Source organism: Lontra canadensis, unplaced genomic scaffold, assembly GCF_010015895.1.
Source record: "Lontra canadensis isolate GAN:19392208 unplaced genomic scaffold, GSC_riverotter_1.0 scaffold52, whole genome shotgun sequence".
In the NCBI taxonomy this organism is placed as follows: Eukaryota; Metazoa; Chordata; class Mammalia; order Carnivora; family Mustelidae; genus Lontra; species Lontra canadensis.
In genome coordinates this window covers 10,970,531-10,993,887 of record NW_022631046.1, presented here as the reverse complement: position 1 = coordinate 10,993,887, position 23,357 = coordinate 10,970,531, and the positions used below count along the sequence as shown (strand labels likewise).

The following is a 23,357-nucleotide window of genomic DNA, read 5'->3' as shown; positions in this document are numbered from 1 at the left end:
TCTACCTACTTGTGATCTCTCTCTCTGTGTCAAATAAATAAATAAAATCTTTTTTTTTTAAATGCTATTAAAAAAAAAAAACCAGGTTTGATGCAATGAATAGTAGGCTGGGAAAAAAAAAAAATAGAGGAATGAATTAGTGACCTAGAAGACAAAATAATGAAATACAATGAAGCTGAACAAAAGCAAGGAAGAAGAATTATGCAACACAAGAATAAATTTAGGGAACTCAGTGACTCCATCACATGTAATAACATTCATATCATAGAAGTCTCAGAAGAAGAGAGAGAAAGGACGGCAGAAGATTTATTTCAGGAAATAACAGCAGAAAACTTCCCTAATCTGAGGAAGGAAACAGACATCCAGGTCCAGGAGGCACAGAGAACCCCCATCAAAATCAACAAAAGCAGGCTGACACCAAGACATATTGTAATTGAATTTGCAGAATATAGTAATAAAGAAAAAAACCTTAAAAGCAGCAAGATAAAAGAAGTCGTCAACTTACACAGGAAAACCCATAGGGCTACCTGGAAATTTCTCAAAAGAAACTTGGCAAGCCAGAAGGGAATGACATGATATATGCAAACTGCTGAATGAGAAAAATCTGCTCCCAAGAATACTCTATCCAGCAAGGCTACCATTCAGATTAGAAGGAGAAATAGTTTCCCAGACAAATGAAAACTAAAGGAGTTCATGACCACTAAACCAGCCCTGTAAGAAATACTAAAGGGAACTCTTTTGAGTGGAAAGGAGAGACCAAAAGTGACAAAGGCAAGCTAGGATCAGAGAAAACCTCCAGAAATGACAAAAAAGTAATAAAATGGCAATAACTCCATATCTATCAATAATTACTTTGCATGTAAATGGACTGAACAAGACCCATCTATATATGCTGGCCATAAAAGACTTATCTGAGATCTAGAGACATATGCAGATTGAAAGTGAGGGGGTGGAGAAACATTTATCATGCAATTGGATGCCAAAAGAAAGTCAGAGTAGCAATACTTATGTCAGAAAATTAGACTTTCTGTTCTTGTATTATTTTTATCCTGTTTTGGTATTTAGGGTAGTACTGGCCTCATGCAATGATTTTGAACGTGTTCCCTCTATTCCATTATTTGTAAAATTTTGATAAAGATTGTCATTAATTATTTTTCTTAAATGCTTGGTAGATTCACCAATGAAACAAGGTGATCTAGAGCTTTTCTGTGCTGGGAGATTTTTTATTCCTAATTCAACTTTAATTCTTGTTATTGGTCTAAGAAGATGTTCTATTTCAAGATTCATGATTCAATCTTGATAACTTGTTTGTTTTTAGCATTATCTGGGTTTTTTCCTAAATTATCTGATTTGTTAATATATAATTGTTTCTAGTAATCTGTTACCATACTATATATTTTTGTGGTTATCTGTTCTATTTTTTTCTCTTCCATTTCTTTTTTTTTTTTAAGATTTTTATTTATTTATTTGACAGAGAGAGAGAGATCACAAGTAGGCAGAGAGACAGGCAGAGGGAGAAGGGGAAGCATGCTCCCTGCTTAGCAGAGAGCCCGATGTGGGGCTCGATCCCAGGACCCTGAGATCATGACCTGAGCCGAAGGCAGAGGCTTAACCCTCTGAGCCACCCAGGTGCCCCCACTTATTTTGGTTTTTGAGACTGAGGCTTCTCTTTTTTTTTCTTAGTTGATGTAATTAGAGCATTGTCAATTTTGGGGTTTTTTGTTTTTTGTTTGTTGGGTCTTTTTTGGAAAAACTGGTCATTACTTTCAATATTATGTTATTGCTTATTCTGGTCTCTATTTTATTTATTTCTGATTTTTCTTTGTTATTTCCTTCCTCAACTAAATTTCAGCCAAGTTTCATTTTTTTCTAGTTCCTTGTGGTATAATATTGTATATTTGAACTTGTTTTCTTAATATAGCATTTATAGCATAAAAAATCATAATTTAAATAAAGAAAATGAATAAACAGATAGTAGGTAAATGCAAAGTGAGAGTGGCTCTATTAATATGTACATGTTGCTCTTAAAATTGAAATCATTAGGAGTCAAGATGGCGGAGAAGTAGCAGCTGAGACTACTTCAGGTTGCGGGAGATCAGCTAGATAGCTTATCTAAAGATTGCAAACACCTACAAATCCAACGGGAGATCGAAGAGAAGAAGAACAGCAATTCTAGAAACAGAAAATCAACCACTTGCTGAAAGGTAGGACTGGCGGAGAAGTGAATCCAAAGGGACGGGAAGACAGACCCCGGGGGGAGGGGCCGGCTCCCGGCAAGCGGCGGAGCAACGGAGCATAAAATCGGGACTTTTAAAAGTCTGTTCCGCTGAGGGACATTGCTCCAGAGGCTTAACTGGGGTGAAGCCCACGCGGGGCCAGTGTGGCCTCAGGTCCCGCAGGGTCACAGAAGGATCGGGGTGTCTGAGTGTCGCAGAGCTCGCAGGTATTAGAACAGGGAAGCCGGCTACAGAGACGGAGCCGAGGAGTGAGCTCACAGCTCGGGCTTACCTTGAACCGGTCGCAGGCTCGGTGAGCTCGGAGCGCAGCCGGAGGCCAGGCAGACAGGAGTAATTGGACGCTGTTCCCTGAGGGCGCACTGAGGAGTGGGACCCCTAGCTCTCGGCTCCTCCGGGCCGGAGACTGGGAGGCCGCCATCTTCCTTCCCGTCCTCCGGACTCTACGGAAAGCGCTCAGGGAACAAAAGCTCCCGAAAGCAAACCCGAGCGGATTACTCAGCCTGGCCCCTGGTAAGGGCGGTGCGACTCCGCCTGGGGCAAAGACACTTGAGAATCACTACAACAGGCCCCTCCCCCAGAAGATCAACAAGAAACCCAGCCAGGACCAAGTTCACTTACGAGGAGTGCGGTTTCAATACCAAGGAGAGCAGCGGAATTCCAGAGGAGGAGAAAGCAAAGCACAGAACTCATGGCTTTCTCCCCATGATTCTTTAGCCTTGCAGTTAATTTAATTTTTTTTTCTTTTTCAATTTTTTTCTCTTCTTCTGCTAAATTTTTTTAAACTTTTACCCTTTTCTTTTTTAACGTTTTTTAACTAGTTTATCCAATATATATATATTTTTTCCTTTTTATATTTTTTTCATTATTGGTTTTCTTTTTTTTATTTGTTTCCTTTTTCTTTTTTATTTTATTTTTTTTTTCTTTCTGAACCTCTTTTTATCCCCTTCCCCCCCCCCCTCACGATTTGGGATCTCTTCTGATTTGGCTAAAGCATATTTTCCTGGGGTTGTTGCCACCCTTTTAGTATTTTACTTACTCCTTCATATACTCTTATCTGGACAAAATGACAAGGCGGAAAAATTCACCACAAAAAAAAGAACAAGAGGCAGTACCAAAGGCTAAGGACCTAATCAATACAGACATTGGTAATATGTCAGATTTAGAGTTCAGAATGACGATTCTCAAGGTTCTAGCTGGGCTCGAAAAAGGCATGGAAGATATTAGAGAAACCCTCTCGGGAGATATAAAAGCCCTTTCTGGAGAAATAAAAGAACTAAAATCTAATCAAGTTGAAATAAAAAAAGCTATTAATGAGGTGCAATCAAAAATGGAGGCTCTCACTGCTAGGATAAATGAGGCAGAAGAAAGAATTAGCGATATAGAAGACCAAATGACAGAGAATAAGGAAGCTGAACAAAAGAGGGACAAACAACTACTGGACCACGAGGGCAGAATTCGAGAGATAAGTGACACCATAAGACGAAACAACATTAGAATAATTGGGATTCCAGAAGAAGAAGAAAGAGAGAGGGGAGCAGAAGGTATATTGGAGAGAATTATTGGAGAGAATTTCCCCAATATGGCAAAGGGAACAAACATCAAAATCCAGGAGGTTCAGAGAACCCCACTCAAAATCAATAAGAATAGGTCCACACCCCGTCACCTAATAGTCAAATTTACAAGTCTTAGTGACAAAGAGAAAATCCTGAAAGCAGCCCGGGAGAAGAAGTCTGTAACATACAATGGTAAAAATATTAGATTGGCAGCAGACTTATCCACAGAGACCTGGCAGGCCAGAAAGAGCTGGCATGATATATTCAGAGTACTAAACGAGAAAAACATGCAGCCAAGAATACTATATCCAGCTAGGCTATCATTGAAAATAGAAGGAGAGATTAAAAGCTTCCAGGACAAACAAAAACTGAAAGAATTTGCAAACACCAAGCCAGCTCTACAGGAAATATTGAAAGGGGTCCTCTAAGCAAAGAGAGAACCTAAAAGTAGTAGATCAGAAAGGAACAGAAACAATATACAATAGCAGTCACCTTACAGGCAATACAATGGCACTAAATTCATATCTCTCAATAGTTACCCTGAATGTTAATGGGCTAAATGCCCCAATCAAAAGACACAGGGTATCAGAATGGATAAAAAAACAAAACCCATCTATATGTTGCCTACAAGAAACTCATTTTAAACCCGAAGACACTTTCAGATTTAAAGTGAGGGGGTGGAAAAGAATTTACCATGCTAATGGACATCAGAAGAAAGCAGGAGTGGCAATCCTTATATCAGATCACTTAGATTTTAAACCAAAGACTATAATAAGAGATGAAGATGGACACTATATCATACTCAAAGGATCTGTCCAACAAGAGGATCTAACAATTGTAAATATCTATGCCCCTAACGTGGGAGCAGCCAACTATATAAACCAATTAATAACAAAATCAAAGAAACACATCGACAATCATACAATAATAGTAGGGGACTTTAACACTCCCCTCACTGAAATGGACAGATCATCCAAGCAAAAGATCAACAAGGAAATAAAGGCCTTAAATGACACACTGGACCAGATGGACATCACAGATATATTCAGAACATTTCATCCCAAAGCAACAGAATACACATTCTTCTCTAGTGCACATGGAACATTCTCCAGAATAGATCACATCCTTGGTTCTAAATCAGGTCTTAACTGTTATCAAAAAATTGGGATCATTCCCTGCATATTTTCAGACCACAATGCTCTGAAGCTAGAACTCAATCGCAAGAGGAAATTTGGAAAGAACCCAAATATATGGCGACTAAACAGCATCCTTCTAAAGAATGAATGGGTCAACCAGGAAATTAAAGAAGAATTGAAAAAATTCATGGAAACAAATGATAATGAAAATACAACAGTTCAAAATCTGTGGGACACAACAAAGGCAGTCCTGAGAGGAAAATATATAGCGGTACAAGCCTTTCTCAAGAAACAAGAAAGGTCTCAGGTACACAACCTAACCCTACACCTAAAGGAGCTGGAGAAAGAACAAGAAAGAAACCCTAAACCCAGCAGGAGAAGAGAAATCATAAAGATCAGAGCAGAAATCAATGAAATAGAAACCAAAAAAACAATAGAACAAATCAACGAAACTAGGAGCTGGTTCTTTGAAAGAATTAATAAGATTGATAAGCCCCTGGCCAGACTTATCAAAAAGAGAAGAGAAAGGACCCAAATAAATAAAATCATGAATGAAAGAGGAGAGATCACAACGAACACCAAAGAAATACAGACAATCATAAGAACATATTATGAGCAACTCTATGCCAACAAATTTGACAATCTGGAAGAAATGGATGCATTCCTAGAGACATATAAACTACCACAACTGAACCTGGAAGAAATAGAAAGCCTGAACAGACCCATAACCAGTAAGGAGATTGAAACAGTCATCAAAAATCTCCAAACAAACAAAAGCCCAGGGCCAGACGGCTTCCCGGGGGAATTCTACCAAACATTTAAAGAAGAACTAATTCCTATTCTTCTGAGACTGTTCCAAAAAATAGAAATGGAAGGAAAACTTCCAAACTCATTCTATGAGGCCAGCCTCACCTTGATCCCCAAACCAGACAAGGATCCCATCAAAAAAGAGAACTACAGACCAATATCCTTGATGAACACAGATGCAAAAATTCTCACCAAAATACTAGCCAATAGGATTCAACAGTACATTAAAAGGATTATTCACCACGACCAAGTGGGATTTATTCCAGGGTTGCAAGGTTGGTTCAACATCCGCAAATCAATCAATGTGATACAACACATTAATAAAAGAAAAAACAGGAACCATATGATACTCTCCATAGATGCTGAAAAAGCATTTGACAAAGTACAGCATCCCTTCCTGATCAAAACTCTTCAAAGTGTAGGGATAGAGGGCACATACCTCAATATTATCAAAGCCATCTATGAAAAACCCATCGCAAATATCATTCTCAATGGAGAAAAACTGAAAGCTTTTCCGCTAAGGTCAGGAACTCGGCAGGGATGTCCGTTATCACCACTGCTATTCAACATAGTACTAGAAGTCCTAGCCTCAGCAATCAGACAACAAAAAGAAATTAAAGGCATCCAAATCGGCAAAGAAGAAGTCAAACTATCACTCTTCGCAGATGATATGATACTATATGTGGAAAACCCAAAAGACTCCACTCCAAAACTGCTAGAACTTGTACAGGAATTCAGTAATGTGTCAGGATATAAAATCAATGCACAGAAATCAGTCGCATTTCTCTACACCAACAATAAGACAGAAGAAAGAGAAATTAAGGAGTCCATCCCATTTACAATTGCACCCAAAACTATAAGATACCTAGGAATAAACCTAACCAAAGAGACTAAGAATCTATACACAGAAAACTATAAAGTACTCATGAAAGAAATTGAGGAAGACACAAAGAAATGGAAAAATGTTCCATGCTCCTGGATTGGAAGAATAAATATTGTGAAAATGTCTATGCTACCTAAAGCAATCTACACATTTAATGCAATTCCTATCAAAGTACCATCCATTTTTTTCAAAGAAATGGAACAAATAATCCTAAAATTTATATGGAACCAGAAAAGACCGCGAATAGCCAAAGGAATATTGAAAAAGAAAGCCAGAGTTGGTGGCATCACAATTCCGGACTTCAAGCTCTATTACAAAGCTGTCATCATCAAGACAGCATGGTACTGGCACAAAAACAGACACATAGATCAATGGAACAGAATAGAGAGCCCAGAAATAGACCCTCAACTCTATGGTCAACTAATCTTCGACAAAGCAGGAAAGAATGTCCAATGCAAAAAAGACAGCCTCTTCAATAAATGGTGTTGGGAAAATTGGACAGCCACATGCAGAAAAATGAAATTGGATCATTTCCTTACACCACACACGAAAATAGACTCAAAATGGATGAAGGACCTCAATGTGAGAAAGGAATCCATCAACATCCTTGAGGAGAACACAGGCAGCAACCTCTTCGACCTCAGCCGCAGCAACATCTTCCTAGGAACATCGCCAAAGGCAAGGGAAGCAAGGGCAAAAATGAACTATTGGGATTTTATCAAGATCAAAAGCTTTTGCACAGCAAAGGAAACAGTTAACAAAACCAAAAGACAACTGACAGAATGGGAGAAGATATTTGCAAACGACATATCAGATAAAGGGCTAGTGTCCAGAATCTATAAAGAACTTAGCAAACTCAACACCCAAAGAACAAATAATCCCATCAAGAAATGGGCAGAAGACATGAACAGACATTTCTGCAAAGAAGACATCCAGATGGCCAACAGACACATGAAAAAGTGCTCCATATCACTCGGCATCAGGGAAATACAAATCAAAACCACAATGAGATACCACCTCACACCAGTCAGAATGGCTAAAATTAACAAGTCCGGAAATGACAGATGCTGGCGAGGATGCGGAGAGAGGGGAACCCTCCTACATTGTTGGTGGGAATGCAAGCTGGTGCAACCACTCTGGAAAACAGCATGGAGGTTCCTCAAAATGTTGAAAATAGAACTACCCTATGACCCAGCAATTGCACTGCTGGGTATTTACCCTAAAGATACAAACGTAGTGATCCGAAGGGGCACGTGCACCCAAATGTTTATAGCAGCAATGTCTACAATAGCCAAACTATGGAAAGAACCTAGATGTCCATCAACAGACGAATGGATAAAGAAGATGTGGTATATATATACAATGGAATACTATGCAGCCATCAAAAGAAATGAAATCTTGCCATTTGCAACAACATGGATGGAACTAGAGGGTATCATGCTTAGCGAAATAAGTCAATCGGAGAAAGACAACTATCATATGATCTCCCTGATATGAGGGAGAGGAGATGCAACATGGGGGGTTAATGTGGTAGGAGAAGAGTAAATGAAACAAGTTGGGATTGGGAGGGAGACAAACCATAAGTGACTCTTAATCTCACAAAACAAACTGAGGGTTGCTGGGCAGAGGGGGGTTGGGGGGGGTTATGGACATTGGGTAGGGTATGTGCTATGGTGAGTGCTGTGAAGTTTGTAAACGTGGAGATTCACAGACCTGTACCCCTGGGGGAAAAAAATATATATATATATGTTTATAAAAAATAAAATTATAAAAAAAAAAAAAAAAAAAAAAAATTGAAATCATTAAACAGATAAAGAAAGACATTCTATGTATATAATAAAGATAAGATATATAAAGAATATTTAAGAATTGTAAGTTCATACTCATAAAAATAGAAGCTAAACATTTACCATGATAAGTTTTATGGTTTCAGTTTTTTTGGACAAGAACTTAAGGACCACAAATAATGCAAAGTAATTTATGAACTGGTCTTTTAACCACCCTATCTAAACTACTCCTGCCATCACTTCCACCCAAGGCCAGTTAATCTATAACATATCATCCTGTTCACTTAGTTTATAAAATGTACCAAAATTTTACACTGTCTTGTTTATTTGTGTGTTTACTTATTTATTGTGCTCCTGTCATTAGTATGTAAGTTCCCCAAGGGCACTGATCTTATCTATTTAGTCCACCATTATATCCCTCATTCTGAAAATAATGCCAACGACACAGTAATATTTCCTGAATTAATTAATCAGTAAATACCTTTCATGTTCCACCATTTCAGAAACAGATGGATTTTTGGAAAAAAATTCTCTTAGAGTTTCATTTCTTTTACTTCTTCTCCTTGGCAACAGTTCTACAGTCTTAATATGAGAGATGACAAAAATGTTACAAATTAAAGCTAAATTCTAAACATAATATTATAATTTACTCATATTCAATGCTTATCTCTTGACATTGAAATACAGTGATTTCTTTATACCACTCAATTAAAATTACTATCAAAAAAAACAAGAAAATATGATTATAAAAATAACCATATGATAACGTAAGAATTATAATGTACTGGGACACCTGGGTGGCCCAGTCAGTTAAGTGTCCAACTCTTGATTTGGGTTCAGATTATGATCTCAAAGTTGTTAAGATCAAGCCCCAAGTCAGGCTCCAAGTGTAGCCTGCTTAAGTAAGATTCTCTCTCTCCCTCTGCTCCTCCTCCCTCCCACTTACACACACATGCCAGCACTCTCTTTTTCTCTCTCTCTCAAAACAAAAGTAAAGAAAAAGAATTATAATGTACTGTATAATAATAAAATTATTTGTTGATATTTCCTTGTTTCATATTATAATAAATTATAATGTAGCTAATCATCTTTAGATATGTGAATCTCTTATTTCATTAACTTAAAATTCAAAACTCATAAGAAACTTACTCTTCCAATTTCCATTACTGCAGCTTTGAACTTCTTCAAAGATTTGGTTGTCTTTTTACACAGAATATTATCCTTATATTTCGTTTTTCTTATTCCAAGTAGGGACTCATTCCTCCTGATATAAAAAGACAAAGTCAGTTAAAAGGATCTGTAAGAATTTGCAAAACTATACCAAAACAATAAATCTTTAATGAATGTTGTCACTGAAATTATAAAAGAAGAATATCTAAAATTGTTTGTGTCTCATGCATAAATTAGATTGTGATATTCCTGAACATCAAGGAATAGCTAGCCTCTTGAAAGAACAAAATGTAAATCATGCCACAAGATGTGATGACAGCTGATGTGTGACATAGGAAAAATAGAACTGGATTGAAAATAAAACAACATGAACATATTCCTTCAAAACAGAAAAGATAATGATGTAAGAGTGACCTTGGACAAGCTATCTTGCTTGCAACAGATTTCAGTCTCTTTGGTTCCATAATGTCCAGGCTCCTAGCCACTATTACTTTCTGGATACCAACAGGTCCTAAGCATTTTATCTGACTACAAAAACTTTTCTCTTCCCCTAATCATTTATTGAAAGTTCTTAATCTCATTTTTTCAATCTGCCATGGACCCCTATGATAATTCTTCAAATACTGTTAAATCTCTTATTATCTCTCCTTCTACTCATACTTATTTTCCCTGCAACTTATATATTTTCTAAAAATTATATTTCTTTGAGTAAATATTTGCTAATTCCAGCAAAATCCTGCTATAATTGGGAGTGCCCGGGTGGCTCAGCTGGTTAAGTGGCTAGGAGCTTGGACAAGTCAGTTAAGCAACCAACTCTTAGTTTGGGCTCAGGTCATGATCTCAGGGTCCTGGGATTGAGCACCAAGTCAGCACAGAGTCAAATTGTCCCTCTCCCTCCCTCCCGTTCTTCCCTCCACATGCATTCCCATTCTCAAGTAAATAAATAAAATCTTAAAAAAAAAAAAAAAAAAACCTATCACATGATAACTGGGGTCCAAAACTTTAAAGGGAATAAAATGTAGGGTCACATCAATAGAAGGCTAATGAAATGACTGGGTGAGTCGGGATAGCTAGTTACATGGTTTGGGGTTCCAAATCTATCTTAGTCTTCAATTTTGATGATGATCATCCTGGATCCTGTGGTTGGTTAGGACTCCAGAGCAGCTGCAGCAATTCCAAGTGTCCCCCAGCTAATTAGCATTCATTTTGGCAAATGTTTATTCTGCCTGAACTAAGAAGCTTAGACCAGTGACCACGGGGAGATGGGAATCCAACCTCTGCAACTTGCACTGCATTTCCTAAGCAGGTTGGTCACTTCCCTACCTCCTGAATCTCCCAACCCCCAGAAAGCTGGTTGCTGTTATTGCAGAAAGAGATGCGAAGGAGAGGAGGTCACAAATAAACAATTGCCATCCTGCTATCTTCTTAACATTCACTTCCATGCTCTGAAGAACTTTCACGCCTTGAATAATTAAACTCCTCCACTTCTCAACCTCTTCACAGAATGCTTCCTCCTAGCTTTTTATTTTGTTTATGGCATGTTATGAAAAATGGTATTTGAAAATTTCTATGTAGTCAATGCTATCGATCTTTGATTTCATGGCTTAGTCATTGTGTTGATTACTTATATTACTACCTGTTTCTAACGTGAAACTTTGAACCCCAATAGCTGTCTACCTATTATTTCACAAACAGAACTCTGTTACACTTTATCTGATAATACAAATCTCTTCTGCTCTTTCATTTTTTGAATATTTTTTATTATTCTACACAATTCCATAAAGCTAACATGATTGGAATTACATTAAATCAACAAATTAATTTGAAGATAATAGAAATTACAGTAGTCCATCTGCCCATCAAGAAATGCATTATATCCCCATTTATCCAAGTCATTTTAAAAAATATCTCTTAGTAAAAATGTTTGGTCTTCTTTTATTAGCCTAAGTCCCCTCACAAATCCTGATAAATTTTAATCCCATGCTTCATAGAAATGGGATCATCTTTCCATTATACTTTCTAGTTGATATGGGAAAGCTATTGGTTTTGTAGCTAGCTAGAATCCTATGGAATTCTATTATTATTTCTGATAGTTGTCAGTTAATTAGCTTAAGTTTAAAAAATTATTATTTGCAAATACCAATCATTTTTTCTCCCTTTCAGAGTATTTCACTGTGGAATCCATTTGATAAACATTTTTGAGACCCTATTATGTGATAATCACATGAATTCCAATCCTAATTTCTATTTCTTATTTTAATGCATAGGCAAGGCTTTTCAGAACAATATTAAGTGATAGAGGGAATAATAAGTTTCCTTATTATAAAGCTTATTTTAAGAGAAACTATTCTTCTAATCCTATTTTGCCAAGAACGGTTGTTGAATTTCACCACATGACTTTTTAGCATCTACCATAGGCTCCTTTGACTGTCAGTAATAATTGCATTTACAGATTTTTTACTATATTTATATTAATAATAAGATCTATATTTTCAACACTGAATTTATAAGCTGTTTTATGAATTTTTGTTTCTATATACTGCTAAGTAAGACTGATTCATAATTTTCTATTTTTTAAATTCTTTTTATAAACCTGTTATCAGAGACTCCTGTGATAAATTTTCTAGGAAATTTTATACCCATGTGTTGAAGTAGCTTTATATAAAGTAAAACTTATTTGTTCCTTTAAATTATGAAAGAACTAGCCTAACAAAAAAATCTGAGCCATTCAAATTCTTTTTAATACTTTAGTCAATTTTTATAATTTAAATTTTTCCAGATTATCATCACTTTCCATGAGAAATTTCAAATTCATTCATATTAAATTGTATATGCTGTTACCTAATGTTTGTTTAAACCCTCCAAATTTAGGATTATTACTTCTTTGGATTACTTGTATTTCACTTTTTCTTATTACGGTGGCTGGAATTCACCTAATTTATTAATATCTTCAAAGAACTAGCTCTAGCAGCTATCAATTAAATTATTACTTTTTTTTTAAAGAGAGGAAGGTGGGGGTGCAGAGGGAAAGGAAGAGAAATATTCTCAAGCAGGCATGGAACCATATGGGAGTTCAATCTTACAACTGAGACCATGACCTGAGCTGAAGTCAAGGGTCCAATGCTTAATAACCAATTGAGCCACCCAAGTGTGCCTTCAATTATATGATTTTAAAACCAACTTCTAATTGTTTAATTTCAATTTGTATTTTCATTTTCTGTTTTCTGCTTTCTTATATCTATTTTATTTTCCTAATTGCTTGAGTTCAATAAAAATTCATTTTATTTTTCTTACTTAGTAATAAAGGCTTCTAAAGCTAAGAATTTCTAATTGCTGTTTTGAGCACATTTGATACTAACTTTTCTCATCATCATTACTTTCAAAAGTCTCTACACTTTTGGTTAGATTTCTTTTTTGATCCAATAATTATATATACAACAGTAATGTATTTTGTTATAAAATTTCAGTTTTATTATACTGTAAGAGAATGTGGTCTTTACAAATTTTAGTCTAGGTTTTCTACTGAGCCCTATTTTGCAACTTAAATATTACTTTTTTAAAAATTTAATGAGTGCATTAAAGGATGTTTAGTCTCAATTGTCCGTGTATATATATGAAATTAGTCTTGTTAAATATATATATTTTCTGTGTCCTTTTGTTCTTTTTAAAGTAGCATGTTAAACTCTCTCAATACTATTATATTTTGTGAAATCAGTTATTTCAGAAGTTATTTCCATATACACTGATTTTTTTTGTTATGTAAAACATGAAAATTCATGAAATATCTTCATTGTGATTTATAAGCATTATTGGTAGAATCACCCACTTTGAATATGAAAAGGCTGAACTGAAAATAAGTAACAAAGAGATCATTCTTTAAATGTTACCAGGACAACTGGTAAACTGGGGAACCTAAAGTTTAACCTAAATCCCCATACCAAAATAAATTCCATACGGATTAAAACATTAAATATAAATTGTGAAACCATAAAATTGGAAGAGAATACAGCTGCACATTTGCCTGTTGCAGAGTATTTTCTTTGTGCAAAAATATGTTAAGCATACAAACATAAAAAGAAAATAGATATTCCTATCAAGGTAGAAATCAAGGTGTCCCATCTGTTCCTCCTGTATATTCCCTGGACTTGAAGCAGAGCATCTTAAAACATCTGCTCAGCCTTGAAAACTGAAATCACTACCTTTGTTTTGAACTCAGTCATACTGCTCAATCTCCAACCTTGAGTCTTTTGTTATACCACTGGTCAATACTGCTAAGCCACTCACTCTGCTTCTCTCTTTCAGAGTATCTATTATTCTTAGGTTGGACCTCCACAGTCAGCCCTCTAAATTACAAGGCAAACCAAAAGTATTTTCTGTTTCTCTTTGGAATTAAGAATGTGATTCACAGCTTCCAAACTTCTAATCTCAGCTACAATCTTTTTAATTTAATAGCACTTTCTGATTAATTCTGGGACTACTATAACCTGTTTCATTTAATAAAAGCAACTTCCTCCTTTATCATTTAGGAATATGAAGTACATATATTCCAAGCTTTAGTTCTAATAAATGAAGGGCCTGTTTTAGGAAGAATTTTTTCTATATTTTTTTTGAGAATGTTTCTCTTTTGCTGCCATTGTTTAAATAGACCTCGTGTTATTGATGTTTCTTTTTTACTAAAATGAGAGAGAGGTCTATGCCCAATGGTGAAGCAAAAGCCCAGTCCTTGGAAGAAAATGTTTGTTTTTTGTTTATTTGTTTACTTATTTATTTACAATCACAGACACAAATCCTCACTTTCTCTTTGGTGGCTCTTTACCACGCCCCCCCTCCCGGTGTGTACCCCATCTTCTTTTTCATCCATCCTATATACTTAAGGTGACAATGTTACCTATCTTTTAAAGTTATAAATATTAATAAAATATATATTACAAATACCTTTTCAAGAAGTCATAAACAGGATTTGTTATCTCCACCATAAGATGAAATTTTTCATCATTCATACATTTTAGCATAACTTGTGTAAAGAATTCTAGGAATCTAGGTCTCTGCTTAAATTTCATAACTGTGGAAAAAAAAGAAGTGTAACAGTAAATGTGGCAAATAATCCTTTATAGACCTCCTGTCTAAGGTCAAATAATCCTTTATAGTCTATATTTCATTTATTTTTCCAAATATCTCAGTGTTGAGAAATAGTTCATTAAATTTGCCTCTACTATATGAAAAGTTAGGGGAATAAATTGCTGATAATTATCAGAATTACTAGTTACCCTAATTTTTTTCACTTTGAGTTAAACAGTAACATTGCTATTTCTTCACAGCTGAACTTAAAGATCACTCACATTTTTCAATTCCCTAGTTTTCACAAGCTTAATATCATTTACTACCAAAATAAGTCACCATCAAGGTTCTGTCTTTCCAGACTTTAAATCACATTACTTATAGTCAATATTCTACATTATTCTGAATGGGTAAGAACCTACTTACCTTCTAGGCAAGAGACTAGAAAGGTGAAAGCTTTCAGACAACCACAGAACCCACAGAATAAATGATCTTCAGTAGAAAATTGAATGAACAGCATATATACATTTAGGTTACCTACCTTCTTTCACAGCACCTTTGACCGACCAGTTTAAAACAATAGGGTAAAGAAATATAGGGTCCTCTGCTCCTGAGAGTTCAGTTGTAACATCTAAGGTTTAAAAAATTAGTAAGTTGTAGGTTCCATTTAGCATGAATGATCAAAAATGAAAATTCTTTGGAAGGAATAAAAAATAGGAAAATGCTCAAATATTCATTTTAAATTATGTGCCTTCAAAATGTCAGCTATATCATTATATTCTGGAGTTTAAAAACTCCAGTGATCTCAATTATTTTCATTTTTCCCCCCCAAAAAGCCAAGGAGTCCAACACCAAATAGGTGAATAGTGTCCAGGGTATGAGTCTCTCATATTCAATATCTGTCGTATATCAGCAAATCCCAGACTTCAAAATATACCAATTATATTAACTTCATGTTTTCAAAATTACCTTTAAAAGACAGTAAAGTATAGATAATGAACAGTATAACTACTGGAGCCAGGCTGTCTGGGTTCAAATTCTAACACTGATACTTTTTAGATATAAGACCTAGAGAAGTTACTCAAAATCTCTCTGCCTCAGTTTCTTTACTTTAAAATGAGGATAATAGTACTTCTCCCATATGGTTCTTATATAAGAGTTAGATGTATATGTATAAAACATTTAACATAGTTCCTGGCATACAGAAAGCACAGTATAAAACTATTATTTTTATTACTGTCTTGTTATTAAATCTATTATTTAGCTAGTAACATTATACTGTACTTCTTAGTTTGTATTGATAATATGAAAATAGTTCACATTTCTAAAACACTTTACATTTTGGGGCATGCAGGTGACTCAGCTAAGCATCTGCCTTCAGCTCAGGTCACAATCTTGGGGTCTTGGGATTGAGCCCCGCGTCGGGCTCCCTGCTCAGTGGGGAACCTGCTTCTCCCTCTGCCTCCCTTCCTACTTGTGTGTGTATGCATTCTCTCTCTTTCCCTTGTGAGTAAATAAAATCTTAAAAAAAAAAAAATCAGGTTTACTGGTTATGTGAATAATAGAGCCTTGGGTTCAACCCATAAATTGAACTTGAAACAGACTTGGAACATACTGAGAGAGAGAGAAAAATATCCAGGTTTGGGAATTCTGGACCCAAATATAACTGAGGTAAACAATAAGAGAGGTGGAGGGACACTGAATTCTATGAGTGGAGTCAGCTCCAAAGAGGCTGAGGGCCCCAAAGTGGAACCTCCGACTTGAGAAAAATTTAGAGAGAAAAGATGCTCTCTTGTTCTTCTAAAATATTTGAAGTACCTGCTTTTAAAAAGTGTGATAATATTTATCACCACCAGAAACTAAATCAATTTCTTAAGCAGATTTCCAAACTGCAAACTCCAAAATTCCAATCATCGTGTTAACATTGGTCCATTATGAAATTACTATTTCGCACAATGACCTAAAATTAAACTACTCTTTCACTTGGGTAGACCGTGATTCAGATCATTCACACATTAACAACTTCCACGCTATCCTTTTATTTCTCGGTTACATTTTTGCCTAAAGTAGTGATTCTCAATTTTGTGTCCTCCTCTCCGATATATCTGGCAACATTTGCCTCCCAGGTGATTGTCACAGCTGGCAGGATGGTGTACCCGGTATGTACAGATAAAGGCCAGGGATTCTGCTCAGCGTCCTGTGGTACCCCACAGCAAAGAATTAGCTGGCCCAAATTGGCAATAATGCTGAGGGGGGAAAACCCTGCTTTAGAATCAGAAGATTTAGGCTCTAAAACAAGCCAGCTATGTAATCGTAAATAAATCACTTAATCTTCATGAACCATGTGGGGGAGGGGGGAGTGGTGAACAATCCGTTATTAACAGAGTATTGCTAGGATTACTGGCATAATGTAAAAGTGTCTTAAAGTCTTTACCAAATGCTAATCTCATCTTAATCCTTTTAACAAAATATTTTCTGATTTTAAAAAACATAACACTAAACATAAGTATCTAGAAAGGAAAAAAAATTACTATATTGCTTTGTCAGTTTGAGTAGGTGTGTCTCCAACAAGGCCAGCTGTTCATTTATTTTTTCAGGTAATAATATCTGCTGTGGCTTCTTAGGCTTGGAAGACTTCTTAGAAGAACCCTATAAACATTGGTTAAGTGTCAGAATGTACCTCAACATGTTTCAACAATTGTCACTTTCAAGTAATAATCTTTAAATTATTATTTCATACTTTCATGCTTGGTAGACAAAACTATGATCTACATGGCCAAGTGATATAAATTAATAATAGTCACAGTCATTTCATTCTAACTAAATGACAAACGTAACACTCAGTGTTTTATATAGGTTGGCCAAAATATTTCTTCTCTTCCCTTCTCCCTTCCAGTAACTACCCACCCCCAACTAGCACCACCCCTTTCATCCAATACACAATCTCTTTTAAAAGCAGATGAGGGTCAAACTCTAAAAAATCCTCAAAAGAAAATTCCCAGCCTGCCCTCAGAAATGTATTCCTTTTTCCTTCTTCCTTTCTTTTTCCCTGAGGAGCTTCTTTACAACTAAGCTAATTGCCTTTGCTGCTTTGCCTTTCAGTGAAACATAACAAGATCGGCAATTAGTGGATTAAGCATTGGCAGGTTTGTGCTCAGACTCCCCACCATGTTTTCAACAGTCTGAGCCTGAGAACTGAAGGTGTTAATGTCTCCTGTTCTCCAAAAAAACAAAAAACCAAAACAAGACAAAAACCCTCCCAAGCCCCTATAGGCTTAAAGGGACCTTGAGTGGCTATAAGGAGTTCTGACTCCTCTAAATTTGGTACTAGCTTCTCAGTTCCTACAGCCTTAGAAAGAAGTAGCATGACCTTCTGCTGGGCTTGAGGCTCCACGGAAAGAAGCAAGGAGTCCTGCCCTAGAGTGATGTGAAGGGACAGGGTTGTGACTCAAGGTCTCGGTGGCATAAATAGCCCAGCTGATGGACTCTGAGAGCGAACAACACTCGGTGGAAAAAGCCCTCAAACTGCATCCAGCTTAATCAAAACTCTCTCTAGACAAAATAACTCCCATCCCCCCAAAAAAATTATGGCCTAAAAAAAAAAAATGCATCCAGGAAAACAGTGGTGATTTTTGAAGCTTTTTTGTGGCAAGCAAACAAACACTTACATATAATTCAGCATATAAAAGAGACAGAAATGGGGCTATTCCAATGGAAACAGAGTCCAGAAGTGATAGTCTCCACCCCTACACCAGGCAGTGAAGGGGCTTCAAGTGATTCCTAGTGCTCCTCAGAAACCCAACAAACTCAGCAACATTTCACAATATGATCCACAAAAACACATAACCACATGGTTTCTATAAGAGACCCTTCCATAAGACCCATGCTTGGGAGGCAGATAATTAAAAAGCAGTCTCAGGCATTAGCAGTCTCATAAAGAAGACAATTTAGGTGTCACAGTGAGTTTAAGAAAAATCTACTGTGAACAAAGTAAAAAGTTCTGACATGTATTTACTACATTTGATAACCCACCCAGCATAATAAAATCCTCAATCTGAGGGAGACTTTAGAGGGCTTTTAGTTCTAGGTTCTGCTGGGTGTCAGAAGCTCCCTATCAATGCCTGATTACTGATCAGTACTGGTGAGAGGGGACTCTTCAGTATTCTAGCAGGAATTCCTTTAAATAAGGAAGGTCTTCACCACATATTACTTTTTGTTTATATAAATATGACTAATTTAAAACCGATCAATGTTCTAACACATTTGCTAAAACCACATGACCCTTAAGAGACTCAAATAAGGGGCGCCTGGGTGGCTCAGTGTGTTGAAGCCTCTGCCTTCAGTTCAGGCCGTGATCCCAGGGTCCTAGGATCGAGCCCCACATCGGGCTCTCTGCTTAGTGGGGAGCCTGCTTCCTCCTCTTTCTCTCTCTGTCTGCTTCTCTGCCTACTTGTGATCTCTGTCAAATAAATAAATAAAATCTTAAAAAAAAAAAAAAGAGAGACTCAAATAAGTATATTTTTAAGATGAGATACAAAAATCAATTACCTCCTCTTGTATTTCTTCTTGGTCAGACACACCAAATAGAGATTTGCATGCTGATGTGATATCCAACATCTTTTTTCCATAATTTATAATCATTACTGCCAGGTCATATTCTTTCCATGAACGCAGGATCTAATTAAAAATATTTATTAATTATCTCTGTTGGAAACATTTGTCTATTTTCAAGTGTCATCAATCATCTTTCATAAATTCACAAGCCCATTAATGTTTTGAGACTAAGAATTCCCGATTTTATTAAGGAAACTGGAAGTTTACTTCCAGATCTTATTTCCCAACAATTAAAACTGCATGATCCCACTGCTTTAAATAGAGGACAAATAATAAGATTATCTGATCAATTATGAATTCCCCATATTTCTGGGACATATAGACCTACATGTTTTGGTGTAGGAAATTAACAATTAAGAAAATATTTCCACTTAAAGACAATTATCATATGATCTCCCTGATATGAGGAAGTTGAGAGGCAACATGGGGGGTATGGAGGGTAGGAAAAGAATAAATGAAACAAGATGGGATTGGGAGGGAGACAAACCTTAAGAGATTCTTAATCTCACAAAACAAACTGAGGGTTGCGGGGGGGGCGGCGGGGGTAGAGAGAGGGTGGTTGGGGTTATGGACACTGGGGAAGGTATGTGCTATGGTGAGTGCTGTGAAGTGTATAAACCTGGCAATTCACAGACCTGTACCCCTGGGGCTAATAATACATTATATGTTGATAAAAAAATAAAATATTAAAAAAAGAAAATATTTCCACTTAAAAGATCCATGTTAAATCATTGTAAAAAGATCATAAACTACCACCTCCTGTCTGGAGTAGCTTTCTACATGAAACGGTACATTACTGACATCATAATATCTTGGGTTGGGAGGGGGTAGTTATATCAGTAAATGATTTAAAAGATATTCTGGCAGTGGACTAGACTAGAGATAAGCTGTTTGGGGCAGATTCTCTGTCAACCCTAGGGGAAACAGACACTGCAATCATAAAAAGAGGAGCCCCTCTCATGCACAATTTGTTACTAATTACTACTCTTTGGCCTTCTCTCGCAGGACCTTAGCTACCTCTCTAGCATAAACCATTCATTTCTTTATACCTTATGCTTAGAAAATATTGAGCCAAATATAAATTCTGATACTCCCCATGGTTTCAGGACTTCATGCCTTCGTACGCCTGAGGCATTTCTCAGAATAACTTGCCCACCTTATTTATAAAGCTTTACCCAGTCATTAAAACCTGGGCTCCAGCATGGACAGGAAAAGTTTCTCTGGCCAGCAATCTAATTTGCACATGCCCTGTTGTAGTGAACCATCATATAAAGGGGGCACATTCATGGTGAATCCCATAGGGCAATTCTCTAAGAGAATAAATAAGCTTGTAGGAATTTGTTAAATGTAGGTGTGTTGTGTTAAGCTGAATAACTTAGTATTTAAGATAAGTAACAACTGTTAATTCCCATCCAGGGAAAGGATATATACATGAATAGTTGCATAAATCTGATACTACCTACCTGATCCAAAGTGCTAAGAACTGGAAATATTTCTGTGGAACCAGGCAATAGTGTTAAACTAAAGCTGACTGTGGAAGAGAATGTACGTAGGAAAATGGTGAAATAAAGTTTGAAAAAGTAGGTAGGACTAGGCCAAACAGGGCCTTGAATGCCAGGCAAAACAAGTCCAGTCTCATTATAAAATTGATATGAGAGTATGTTTTATTAGAAAGCTGAAATGAGCAAATACTTCTCCTTTCAACATTGCTTTCTGACATACTTGGGTCCAAGGCTTGGAGAGAAGTAGAGAGTGTAATCTTTTCCCCCTCGCTTTAATATGCCAGTAGAAAATGATAAATGATAATTTCTCCAATCAACAGAAAAATAGAGAACCAATTCTACTCAACATTCAAATGGTAAACAGAAACAAAAAGACCATGCCAGATGTTTAGCATAATAATTTTTAAACAATACAAATTAATGAAACATTTAAGATTACATGTCTCAGAAGTGGCACTTTATTTGGAAATCTGGCAACTTTTAGAAAAAATATTTCTGCTTAAAGAAGAAAAATTAGGCCATCTGAAAAAATTACCAATGTTTTCAACAGAACAAAGAAAAGAAACAGAGCCATTAGACTAATTGGGCTTTCCATGTCATAACAGAAAAGCCATATAAAGATGTGTTTATAAAAAATGAACACCTAAAATTTGGGACTCGAAGTGAGGCCAGGGCTTTGGGGCTATTGATCAGGCTGAAGGAAGCTTCTGAAAGGGCAATTCTTTTTTTTTTTTTTTTAAGATTTTATTTATTTATTTGACAGAGATCACAAGTAGGCAAAGAGGCAGGCAGAGAGAGAGGAGGAAGCAGGCTTCCTGCTGAGCAGAGAGCCCAATGCGGGCTTAATCCCAGGACCCTGAAACCATGACCTGAGCCGAAGGCAGAGGCTTTAACCCACTGAGTCACCCAGGCACCCCATGAAAGGGCAATTCTTAGCATAACAGTTTGGGACAGAACCAGCTCCAACATCAAAAATCTGATATCAATATATGTTTTAATTTTTACAAATGTCCAGAAATATTCAGGGTCATATCTATAATAATATCACTTGGATCTCAATATGATCCTTCAAGTTGTGGGGGTCAGAGGGTGGGAGAAGACAGTGGAGTTGTGGATGGCAAATAAAGCAAAGAAGGGCCAGCCCCAAGCTGCACAAAATCACAAGAAGCTGAGAGAGGAGGCATGTGAATTCAAGGACTTCAACATGCACTGGGCCCCAAATGCTGGTCTTTTGTTCCAGGTCAGGAGTCTCTTCCATCTTCCACAGGGTTTGTTGTGAAACCTCCCATTCTTCTCAATCTCTGTAACCCACCTTTACTCCCCACCTCCTCTCTCTCTCTCCCTCTCTCTCTCAGCAAATGACCTTGCTTCCTTTTCACAGAAGAAATGTAGGGAAACTAGTTTGTCTCATACCTACACACTAAACTGTAATTACAACCATCCTACTCTCCTGTTAGAGGAGAGAGGTCAATCTCCTGTCCAGACTAATCCCTCCCACATGTACTAGGATCTCATTGCCTCCTCCCTTCCTGGGGATCTCACTTCTATAACCACATCCTTTCCCTCTCCTGTTTCCCCTCAATGGTCAAATGTGGAGTACCTGGATAAGCAGAATTGGGTTTTTGGTTGGTTGGTTGGTTGGTTGGATGGATGGTTGGCTGGTTGATTTTTAGCAGAAGTTGCTATTGGCAAGCTGCAAGCAACAAGCTGCCTTGAACAGAGTTTCTTTGTTCTGGAAGAAATACTGCAGTAGCTGCTATCAGTCACTTAAATGTAAAGTGAACAGTTGTCCAGTACCCTGGAAAGAAAGTGTAACCTGGCCTTCTCTTACTTCAAAAAGACACGCCTCTCCTGGAAATACTTACTGATGGACAAGTTTGGGGAGAAAAAAAGCCAAACAGAGAAGATATTCTAAAGAAAAGTAAACTTTGAAGATGTACTTTTAGCCCACCGTAACCCTAATCAAAGTGTGTGTAATCATAACATCAGATGGAAAAAGGTACTTGGGATTATGGTTATGCTACGTGAGAAGGCTAGAACTAATAATAGCAGCAAATGGATCCTCAAAGTCAAGGTTGGGAATGAGAAAATAGCTTTGGACTCATCAGCTCTCCAATTCTTCCTCTTGACTAGTGGAAGCAGAACTGCCCCCCGCCCCCGCCGGATGAAGTGCACCCTTGAGATTCTTAAACAATTCTCTTCCCTTCTCACTCTACACAGTCCCCAGATGATATCATCTATTTCTACTATTCAGCTGAGTCCATATATTAACGATGGTTTTGTCTTTAACATATTTGTCCTCTCTTAAACTCCAAGCCTATGGTTCCAATTATATAATATATACCTCTTTGGATATCCTACTAGTCCCCAAATTCAATAGATTCAAAATTCATTACCTTTTCTCCCTTTTTTTTTAACCATAAATTCCTCCTTATCCAGAGTTCGACAAATAGCATTGTATTTACCCAACTGCTGAGGCCAGAAAGCTGGATTGCTGTTGGCTCTTCCCCCTCTTTCCTCCCACACTTAGCAGGTTAACAGGTTCTCAACTCTATCTCACAAGCGTAACTTATCAGTTAGGTGCAGTAAGAGGCTAACAATAACTAATAA

The 23,357-nt window shown here is 36.8% G+C and overlaps 1 protein-coding gene across 2 annotated transcripts in view; it reads right to left on the bottom strand.

Moving 5' to 3' along the window:
* CFAP54 (cilia and flagella associated protein 54) overlaps positions 1–23,357 on the bottom strand; it is a 317,324-nt gene that overhangs the window by 163,233 nt on the left and 130,734 nt on the right. For both annotated transcript variants that reach the window (XM_032874281.1, XM_032874282.1), the window contains exons 27-32: positions 19,180–19,308; positions 17,166–17,280; positions 15,173–15,262; positions 14,509–14,635; positions 9,553–9,667; positions 8,885–8,985 (exon numbers count right to left, since the gene is read on the bottom strand). In XM_032874281.1, coding sequence (XP_032730172.1) covers positions 8,885–8,985; positions 9,553–9,667; positions 14,509–14,635; positions 15,173–15,262; positions 17,166–17,280; positions 19,180–19,308 — 677 coding nt within the window. The remainder of the gene's footprint in view (positions 1–8,884; positions 8,986–9,552; positions 9,668–14,508; positions 14,636–15,172; positions 15,263–17,165; positions 17,281–19,179; positions 19,309–23,357) is intronic.